This window comes from Nicotiana tomentosiformis, chromosome 5 (assembly GCF_000390325.3).
Source record: "Nicotiana tomentosiformis chromosome 5, ASM39032v3, whole genome shotgun sequence".
Lineage (NCBI taxonomy): Eukaryota > Viridiplantae > Streptophyta > Magnoliopsida > Solanales > Solanaceae > Nicotiana > Nicotiana tomentosiformis.
Window position 1 is genome coordinate 58,693,047 of NC_090816.1, and position 11,669 is coordinate 58,704,715.

General features: G+C 35.4%; 1 protein-coding gene across 1 annotated transcript; it reads right to left on the reverse strand.

The window, feature by feature from the left end:
• Window positions 1–2,925: 2,925 nt before the first annotated feature.
• Window positions 2,926–10,850, reverse strand: LOC104106182 (phragmoplastin interacting protein 1). Its single transcript, XM_009614674.4, has 4 exons — window positions 10,242–10,850; window positions 5,921–6,092; window positions 3,711–3,757; window positions 2,926–3,632 (listed from the first exon to the last, which is right to left on the reverse strand). Exons 1-4 carry the CDS (start codon window positions 10,706–10,708, stop codon window positions 3,122–3,124), a joined length of 1,197 nt encoding a protein of 398 aa, XP_009612969.1. The 5' UTR covers window positions 10,709–10,850; the 3' UTR covers window positions 2,926–3,121.
• Window positions 10,851–11,669: the final 819 nt, after the last annotated feature.

Here is an 11,669-nt window from a genome sequence, read left to right on the forward strand (position 1 = left end):
AATGATCTATTAATGCATTACAAAGTGCAAAATGAGCATCTTTCCTTAATTTTTTTGTATCGACCTAAAAGTTATTCAAATCGATGATTTTCATCTACTACCATTTCTATTGTTGGAGTTGGACCTTCCCAAGCATCTTGAATTGGTGTATTAAGATCACGCTCATCCTCGGATTGTTGGGGTGAAGAAAGCAAAAAATGTAGTTTACATGAAAATGGAGTGGGGTGAAGAAAGAAAAAATGAAGAGAAAAATAGATGAAGATTATATGAAAATGGTCCAATCAGAAAATAGTCGAATTATTGAGGTAATGAAAGATTCAAATGAGACAAAAAGAAAAAGAAGTTTTGAAGGCAAAAAAAGAAGCTTTGAGACTAAAAGAAGTCAAAGAAGAAAATAAAATTTTACTCATCGATGATGTGGATTCTATTGTCGATCCGAATCGTCGTGAATTTTTGCGACAAGAACAAAAATGAATAATAGATAAAAGAAGCCAGCCAACAATTTTTACTGCCACAACCACACTAATCCTCTGCCCCATTCACTCAATTCTTTAATGATTTTGATGTATCCGGAAATGACTTACCTCCCTACAAAATTATTATGTTATTTAATGTAATTTCAATTTTCATATATTTTCAATTTAATGTATTTCCAATTTTAATGTATTTTTATTTAATATATTTTCAATTTTTAATTTTCAATTTTCTATTTTAGCAACATCTTGTATTTTATATTTTCACCTTTCATTTTTGTGATGGTTATATATTTTTGTATACAATTATAACTTATAATAAAATTAACTTACAATTTTACATAACAATAATATATGCACAAAAATTAATTTAGCAAAATTATACGTCAAAATTAAGATGTAAAATTAATATTATAAAAATATTACATAAACATAATTAGGTATATATAATATGATAAATTAAAAGGGTATAATAAAAAATAATAATAAAATAATAGGGAATAGTGATGGAATTTGGAGTGACATTGTTCAGCCTCGAAAATGGAGGTAAATTTACAGCTGGCTTGGAGCAAAATTCCTCCATTTTTGACTCCAAAATGGAGTTTGAGGTAAAAATGGAGGTGGGTTGGAGATGGCCTTAGAGAAATAATTTTTTTTATAATATTAGTTTAAGACAGGCTTAAAAGAGTAACATAGGTAACGAGGATTCATATAGTCGACATAACTTATTATGAATTGAAGCATAATTGCGGTTGTATCTATGTCCCAACATAACATTTAATCGTCATCTGTTCATTTTAATGATTTCATGTATCTTTCCTTTGAAACTGTGGCAAGTCTCTTTTCTGGAGTTCTCTTTTGGAGTCATCTCTTTTGGTGTTTGACTGTCTTAAAAAATCACCTTACTTGTAGGATCCCAAATGAAGTTCACACTCCTTGCATGTCTAGAATTGTTATCTTTAGAGACGTTCGGTCTAGTATGCTTCAGGTATGTTATCGACTCATTAGTACTAGCAGTTTGTTAGACGTACTATTTTAATTATAGTATTGTAGGTAGTGTATGAGATTTAATTATCCTAATTGGGTCAGTAAATATGTATCGCAGCTGATTTACAACGTTTGTAAATTAATTATCTTTTGAACTTTAGGTTCATATTGCCTGATAAGAGAATCTAGACGTTGCAATGAAAATTAATTTTATGCAACTTCTTTTTCAATTGCTTATGCTCTCCCCCTTAATATTGAAAAAGAGTTGATTCATCAAAAGGGCAAGAGATAAATTTAGTCCTAAATTCACACCTAGCACGAATACATTGTCATTTTGCTATTAACTCAGTAATTCAAGTTCAGGGGAGACCTAAAAGAGCTTTAAAAAAGAAGACTATTGTAATGTAAGCATTTGATGAATAAGCAAATGATTCAAAAGGTCTTCTTGTACTTCGATTAATGTATTGGCCAAATACCAACTATTTTGCATAAATACATTGGAGATGTGAGTGACATTGAGCACGTCACTGAGTGAGTTTAATCGGAATTCGCATGCTTCTTGTTAGGCCTGGGCGTCATGCTGAGGAAGCGAGCCGGAGCAGAACCCGAGCCCAACCGAACCAAACTTCACCGAGCTTTTAACAACATCAAGCTCGAGTCGAGCTCAACTGAGCTTTGTCTAAATATAACCAATCTCTAGCCTAGTCAAACCGAGCCCTAATCAACTCTTTAGTGTTTAGTTACGCATAGTGCTACCCCATAAGAAAAATTAAATTCATAATTAATTTTGTTGATTAATTCCATTCAAGTGTGACTAAATTATATACATTATCAGTTTAAATTAGAACTCAAATTTAAATGACGTTAACTTAATATTGAACATAGAATAGAACTTGCAAAAACAAAAATAAAGCACCATTAAATTCAAAACAATATTACCCCCTTCGTTTAAAAAAGATTGTCTTAGTTTAATTTGGCACAACTTTAATAAAAAAAGGGAAGACTTTTGAGATATGTAGTGTTAAATAAGTCATAGCATTTGTGTGATTGTAAAACTTTTAAAACTTGTGATCTGAAAACTGTCATAACATTTGTGTGGCTATAAATACTTCCTATTAAGGAAATATTGACAGATGTCAATCTTTTTATAACGGACAAATAAGAAAATAGTGCAATCTTTTTGAAACAGAAGGAATAATATTTTTAAATTTTTGAATTCTTAAATTTAAAATGTTAATTACATCTACCACCCAGAAAGTAGTTAAGTAACGATGTGCATAAAGAATTTAATTAAATCAAAATAATTAAAGTATAATTAAAATGTTAGTCACACTAAAACCGAGCCCAGTTATGTCGAACTAAAATATAGGCGAGGAGAGCCGAAGCTTAAGCCGGCTCATCTCGTGGCCCAGTCCTACTTCTCCAACAAGTCTATCACATGTTTCTATTTTCTGCTTTGCGGCAGTGAAAACTGAAAGTTTATATTGGGATTACTTGATAAGCTAACTACACCACATCAGCTGAAGTTTTCTAGAAAACGAACACAATTAGAAACCAATGGACTTCTAAAAATGTCGTCTAAGAGGATAAAAAATGAACACCAAAACTTGTGTGAGCACAGGTCAAGTAAAAAATTGTGAATAATTAGGTCTCCAATAAAATCAATTAGCAACTTGATCAATTTCTTGTTTCTTTGGACAAGAAGATGAAAGGTGGCCACGCTCTCCACATTCGTAGCATGTCCGCCTCCTAATCTTTGCGCTGACAGTGCTTGTTGTAGCACTATCCGCATTTTCGTTTTTGGGCATAGGTCTTGAATTGGTCGCTCCGCCTTTCTTTACAGCTCCTGTCTTTGCAACAGCACAACTTATTCTAACAGGTCTACCACATACATTTTTTTGATCCAACTTTAATGCCATGTTTACAGAGACACTATCAGCAAAATCCACATGTGCGTAGCCCTGAAATTCTCCTGTTTCTTTATCTTCACCAAATCGGATAGAACTTATGCTGCAATCTGAAAAAAGTTTCTTCAAGTCATCCTCTGTTACATCCCATGATAAGTTACCCACATATACCCTATTATACCCCTCCACCATGTTTGGCGAGAAGTTGGATGCTTTGTTTGCTCTAGCTGACTTGTATGACTGGATTTTCAGAAATAGTCCACCCCTGGAAGAAGATATAAGTGTTAATGAGAAGCCACACAAAATTAACTTTCTCAACGAATAAATACATGATTGCACTTACATATCAGAACCATCCAGTTCCATGGCTCTCTTAGCAGCTGCTTCAGTCTGGAAAATGAATTTAGTGAGAAACCCACTACCACTAACAAATTTCTAAGGAAAACCAACCAAGGGTCTGAAGGAGAAATTATATGAGTTGGCTTAGGTGATAAGACATCTATCAAATGCAAAGCTAGGTAATTGTTCAGACAAGCATTGCACTTTGTAACCGTGTGAAAGTGGGTAACTTGAACTCTTGCCGCTCCTCTCAAATAAATAAATAAAATAAATGATTAATAAAAAAGGGGCAAACAAGAATAACCAATTCAAGATGCTTGACATATCAAGATCAAAACTTTGCAGAAAGCTACATGAAAGACAGCTGCTAATAGTTGGACTTTAAGACTAGTTGTCGTATAAGAAGAAGAAACAATTTCAAACACAAATGAGATTGATTTTGCAGAATTTCTACACAGTTTGGAGAAAATACATTCCAAAGTAGCATTTTTTTAGATTAATTAATGAGTAATATGCAGAACTCTGAATTAGGTTCAGCCAGCCACCCTATTGAAGGTTGGGAGGTTTCTAGATGGAACTCCAACACCCTCTATTTCTCCAGTTTTCACTCAGTGAAATTATTCTCAAAATACTGTAATGACTGACAGAACATTCTAAGAGACAAAGCAAAGAAAAGAAAAGGAAGAGTACAGAAAACTACTAAGCCGTCCAACCTTTTCAAGATTAAGAATCAGAAGAAACACATGAAATTCAAGCAGTAAAAAAGTGATTAACAGAAGTGGCACGTGGAACAGAATCAGAAAATAAGCTTCAAAACAAATTCCAGAAAAGAAAAAGGGAGCTACAAATGTGAGACCCACACAAAGCATCATTATCCAAAATCTTTCAGGGAATAGCGCAATGGAAGAAAAGGAATGAGATTGAAAGCTACCATTTGAATCTGCCACATGCAACGCGAGTCAATTTAGTAGAATGAATCAAAAGATAAAGTAAAATTTGTTACATTCAAACAAACTAGATAAGAGAAAAATATAATCTTGATTTGACTAAAACAGACAAAGAAGACACATGCAAATAGACAGTTTACAGATTGGTTTCGAAAGAAGAACAGATGAAGATTCTACATAAATAATAATATCCCTTTCTTGCTTCTTATTTTGCTATGACCTATAAATAAAGACAAAACAATCACTGAGAATATTGCTTGCTTTTCCTTGAGTCATATTTTTGGAAGCGGATGAAATGAGAAATTATAAACAGCAGTACATATACCAAGAGGAGAAGAGGCAGTCACTGGTGAGCGGATGAAAGAGAAAGGGTAAGAGAGATTGTCAGATGGCAAGAGCGCCTGAGTAGCATCAATCGGTCTTTATTGGTACAGGAGAGAGAACATCTGGGATAAGCTGTTATTTTTTGTTTTGGACAAATTTTCCTTTTTCCTTTAATTTGTCATTTCCTCTTTCCCAATTATACGCATTATTTTTTAAGAATAGTATGTTTCCTAAAAAATGTGTGCTTGTAAAGCCTCATGTAAAAACAGCAAATGAAGTCAGTTGACCTGGCTATAGGCTTGATAACTGCATATACTTATCAGCTAGAGAGTGCAGGATGCATGTGAGATTTCAGGAGTAGGAAGCAGGTAGTGCAAGACAAGGTAAGAGGGACCTTGTAATTTACTTGACAATTAGCAAGCAGTAAAAAAAACAAGACAATTCCGTGATAAATGCATTCAAATATTTCTCCATAAGAAAAATGTTATAGGGTAGTCAATGCCAATAACGAGAACAGTCATCATGCAGTTTGCCTCAACTTATACTAAATTTTGGCTCATAGGATTTCTATCCATCTCTGCCACACCTGAACATGCTTGATATTTAGCAAGTTTCAAGAAATGGGATTTCTTAAACCAGCTTATGGAAGCTATAAAAACATAAAATCAGTGGAACATATTACAACAATTCATGTATGCCTTCATAAATGAGAAACCAATGCAAGGAACAGTGACTGTCAAACAAAAATTAGTTATCAAATGGACTGTCAAACAAAAATTAGTTCTTCGGCCTGAAAAGTGTGCATCGTCACATACTTCAAAACTTTGTCACACAATTGCATGGTAACAAACACATCCAAAACCTTTAAGCAACAATCTCCAAAGATAGTGCAAAGGACACCATTAAACACTATTTGAATACACAGTTCACCTAAAGAATCTACCTTAAAAGTGATAATGGCAATTCCTCTGAACTTTCCGCTGTCAGGGAAATTCATACAATCAACTTCTGTAATGGTGCCACAACCTTCAAAGTAACTCCTAATATCGTCCTCAGTGGAATAATAAGGAATTCCTCCAACATAAACTTTTCTAGAAATATCGCCTCTTTCTTCCCTGGAATAAACAGGCACATTGCCAGAGCAACATTGTTGTCAAAAATGAGGAAGAATATGAAAGAGTACATCTGAAATCATGCAATGGATAAGAGTTGTACACAACAACAACAACAACAACAACCCAGTATAATCCCACGAGTGGGGTCTGGGGAGGGTAGTGTGTACGCAGACCTTACCCCTACCCTGGGGTAGAGAGGCTGTTTCCGATAACCCTCGGCTTCCTCCCTCTAAGAACTCCCCACCTTGCTCTTGGGGTAACTCGGATAAGAGTTGTACACATGACTGCAAAAACATAGTTCAAACAAAAAGTCATAAAAAAGTCCGTGCCCACAGCCAAAAACAAGAGTTTGATGCAATTGAGGAGTACTCATCTACCATAGACCATCAATTTCAAGCTCCTTTAGTTCTTTTTTATCCTTTTCCAGTTGTGTGCGCACATAGTTTTGCACTGTCTGTAGCAGATTCGAACAATCGATCGCGTTCAAAATAAGACCTAGCTAGGCCTTTGAATTGGCACTCTAGCAAACCCGAAGTTACGTCAGGTTGATAAGAAATAACGGTAATATTTAAATCAAATAAACATTAGCCATTTTGTGCTACATAAGTTGTTAGTAAAAATTAGCCTTTTGGGCCAGTACACCCATAAAGGGTGCTGGCTAATTAATAACAAGCTGGCCCATTAGGTCTAACCCTAGCCCCTATAGTGTAGTCTATATAAACACCACTATGGGTGTTAGGAGACTCACTTTTTGTTCATAGAGAGAACGACTAGGGTTGACTATCTGCATCTCCAATCAACGGCTAATTAGACTGGAAATAGGGAGTCCATTTGCCACGTGAGGATTCTCGATGATCGGTGATTCAAGCCAGGCTGTTGCACTCAATCCCGTCCGTTTTGGGGCGAAAATCTGCAAGTCTCCAATACCCTGAATAACTACACTGGTTGTTTGCGAGGTCTTGATCATTTACACGGACCCACTTTTCATTCCATTTGTGCCCGTTTTCTGGTCGTGTAATTCATTTTATTGCACAGTATATTAATTCTAAGGTTTTTTCATGTTAAACCCGAGAATTCTTGCATTATTTTAACTTCAAAACTACTTGTTTTGTGTGTGAAACCTTAGGACTTTTAAATATCTCGTCCAGAGCTTTTCGACGATATATAGAACATAAAATTTGGCCTTACAGTTTGTGAGTAATGTAGGTTTAAATTTTAGGGTTTCATAAAAAACTAGTTTAACCCTAAAATTCAACTATTCATGTTTCATATAATTTATATGCAAAATCTGTTATGAAAACTGTTGTAATAAGTAACTTGAGAAAAAATAATTCATCAATTGTGTTTTTCATTCGGAAAAATGATCTGATTATAACGAAAATTTGATTAGGGTTTGTTTGAATGAAAAACAATTAATTTTGATCGTAGGGATCAAATTTAGTTTGTTTTTCGGGGAATAAGTTGTCCTAACTGGTCCTAAAACACGTTTAGGATTTTAGTCAATATTTCAATCAAACTAATTTGGCCAGAAAATGTGTTTCTTGGCCAGAATTATGAATCGACATGCCGGAAAAAATCCCTCACTGTTTTGCGGAATTATCAAAACCCGATTTTCTGGTTCTGGGTCGGGTCAAACTCGTCTGGCTGGAGAGACGACCATGCACATGGCCTGGCGAAGCCCAGTCGTGGTAGCGACGCATGGGGTGCATGCAGCGTCCCCAGGGCTCCGTTTTCTATGAATTTTTCCTATTTTGCTCGTAATTTAATTTTTGATTTTTCCATATTTTGTGTAATTTTTTGAATCTGGAAAGTATTCTTTCTGTAATAATACCACTGTGAAATTGCTAATTCCCCAATAATTATTTTTTGCAGTATTTTTGAAAAATAAAAAATATGAAAAATTATTATATGATCTAGAGAATATGTCTATGTGACTCACTCTCCCTATATGCCATGTAAAATAAATATCCTATTTTCTAAGTGAAATTAGGCATAAATATTGAATTTTTACTTGATTTGTTCTTGGAAATATGTAAATATTCCAGATCTAATGAGTTATTCTGTTGATTTAAATGTAAACCTAGAATAATATCTTATTTATAAGGGACATGTATATTTTTTTTATATATACTGCTTGCTTAGTTTAGAAATAATAATATTTGTTGGAATATTTTTATTTCGTGACTTGGCTTGAATTGATTTCGCTAATTTGCATTTAAACATCAATCCATAGACAATAATTGGGAACATGGTGAACTTTTGGCTCGAAGATTTATGTTTGTGTATTATTTTTTTCAATTTGCTAGACACATTTAAGTGTATGCAAAACAATAAACATGTGTGTTTTATGCTAATTGTTAAAACTCTATGTTTTTGAAATGTGTAGAACTTTTCTGTTCCACAAGAAACCATGTCTACTGCTTCGAAGAACATTGTTGCAGAGCTTAACAAAGGCGAAAAGCTCAACGGCAACAATTATGAGATTTGGAGCATGAAACTGCAATACGTGCCGGAAGAACAAGAGGTTCTTGAGACTCTAAACACTGTCATGGATGAGCCTGAGCAGGGCATTATGGCCCAGCATACGCGTGATCCTGAGGCTTATACTGCTTGGAAGAAAAAGAATCTAGCTCGCATTACGTTGCTGAGCAGCATGGATGATGATATCAGGAGGGAATTCAAGACCCACATAATTGCTAAGAATCTGTGGGATGCTCTGAAAACTAAGTTAGGTAGCACTACGGTTGCTAGACTTAGGTCGTTCACTATCAAATTTGACACCTATAAGAAGTGCCCAGAGCACAACATGAGGAAGCACTAAAGGATAATGTCAAATATGATAAATGAGTTGGCAGATGCGGGTCATAAGTTGACTGATGAGCAACGAGTCCAAGCAGTCACTCGTTCCCTGCCTCAGAGTTGGGAGCATTTGAAGATGCACCTAACTCATGACGAGAGTATTGTGACGTTCGAGGATGTGAGACGACATCATGAACCGGAAGAAGAACGGCTTGAGGCTGGCAAACATAGTGCAGAGGTGCATATGTCTGCAGCTTCTAGCTCGAGGGGTGATTTTAAACGTAAAGCCAACGGGAACTGGAAAGGCAAGGGTCAACCAAACAAGAAGCCTCAAAATGACCAACAAGGCGAGAAGAAACGTGAAAAAAAGAAAAATATGACAAAAATGAAGTGCTACAATTGTGACCAAATGGGTCATACTCTAGTAAATGCACTCAACCAAGGAGGGCACCTAAGAGTGGCTCCCAGAAGGTAATTCGTGTATCTTATACTAGCGACATATGAGTTATGGACTGGTAGAAAACCCGACCTAAGTGTCTTGAGACCTTGGGGATGTGCAGCTTATGTTCACGATTCCTCTCATAAATATGGCAAATTGGCCCAAGGGGAAGAAAGAGTATTTTATTAGATATTTTGAGACCTCAAAAAGTTGTGTGTTCATAGGGCTGCAAGACAGTGGGAGTGTAACCGAATTTGAATCTAGAGATGTCACATCCTTAATTCCGTATAGTTAAATTCTTGTCTTTCACCATTTTAAACCCTAATCTTCTTTCTTTTTTGATTCCGTGTATTTTTGTTATAACCTTATTTTCGATCCAATTACGTATCAGGGTGTTGCCTAATTAATAAGTAGCCGACCCATTAGGTCTAACCCTAGCTCCTATAGTGTAGTGTGTATAAACACCACTATGGGTGTTAGGAAACTCACTTTTTGTTCACAGAGAGAACAGCTAGGGTTTACTATCTGCATCTTAATTAGGTTGTGGAAAGAAGTAGCTCATCTGCCACACGAGGATTCACGACGATCGGCGATTCGAGCCAGGCTGTTGCACTCGATCCGCTTCCGTTTTGGAGCGGAAATCCTTAAGTCTCCAATACTCCGAATTACTACATAGGTTCAGCATCTTCACAAAAGGAAATTCTCCTTTTATGATAGGAATGGTTATTTTGATTGTCATGCGCAAAACCACGGACCACACATAGACCAACAATTTTACTATTTAACTTACTAAAGCAGAAAAAGTTTAAAAAAAAAATCACAAAGCAACATTGCTACTCCTTTGTAACACCATTCCAGAAGAGAAAACACAAGGCCAATATGACAAAGTGAGGAATTTCAGTATTTCATACCTTTCCACGCTTTTACTAGGCTCCACTGCTTCTGCTTCTGCTTCTGCTTCTGCTTCTCCATTTCCTCCATCCCCAAAAGTCACACCTTCCTTCACTTCCCTATCTTCTAACCTCTGCTTCCCTTTATTCTTCTTCTTCTTCTTTTTCTTGATAGGCTTTTTCTCTGTCTTCAGCTCCCCATTCTCCTTCTCGCTTTCATGTCTCTTCCTCTTCTTATTTTTTCCTTTCTTCTGCTCCGGTGGCCCACCTTCTTCTTCTTCTTGAGAAGAAAGTGTCTTTTCTCTATGTTTATCCCTCTTGGATAATCTGGGCTTCTGAGTCACTGAATCTAGAAGAGATTTGAGGGATTTTGGATTTGGGTCTTCCACGTTGGTGGAATTTCTTTTAAGCTCCGACTCCGATGCAGCTAGCAGTTCAGCTTTAGCTGCTCTTACTTTTTGTTTCAACTTCTTGTTTGATAGAACCATGGCAACGACAATGCTGTGTTAGTAGAGTTGAACATAAACAAGCTGCGGCAGGCACTTTGAGTTTCCAATGACGATGGCGGAACCAAACCCTGCTAAAACCTCGACGCGTGAAGCCTCTTAACACAAACGACGTCGTCTGGGTAGGTAAGTCATAAAGGAGAAAAAGGTCAAACCATTTGGAAAGGAAACCCCTTTTTTATGCGGAAGGGCAACGTATTTCTCTGTTAACAAAAAATAATTTAAAAAAATGGAATTTTTATTTATCTATATTACTTTTGAAACTTATTTACCCTCAAAGTTTTAACTTAATTAGAAGTTGATTTATGATCTACCATTTATATACAAAATAATGCATTAAACTACAATTTTACCCATTTTCTTTCCCTTTTCTTCCTTTCCAAAATTGATCACACCAACTATGCCTTATAAAAAGCACTAAGCGGTCGTTATAAATATAATTCAGTCTAATAATCCAAAGTCGAATCCTACAGTAAACTAAGGCTTAGCTATAGATATTTAATATCACTAAGAAAATAAGTTCAAATAATTTTCGAGTTATTAAGATTGAGATTTTTGTTTTAAACTACTTAACTAAAAAATACTAAAGCAATAAAATTATCAACTAAAGAGAAATATGTGAATTGAAGAGAAAAAAAGCTTAGGATTATGATTTCCTCAATTATTAGGATGAATGCTTAATGTGTTCACTATAATCACCCCGAGTTATTCTCCATTTGTCGTAAGTTCTCTTGTTACCACAATTATCTCTCGATCAAAAGCAGTAATTTTCTAGAATTATTCTCTCGAACTAACCCTAACTAGTAATTCAAGCGACTCACAAAGATCGCGTCGACGTTTCGTTATCTCTAATCCCACCTTTAAATCCAAGTAATTAAATATTTTTTTTCAAGCAACATATGATAAATAGGCACAGTTAATCGATGGTCATTCAATTAACAAC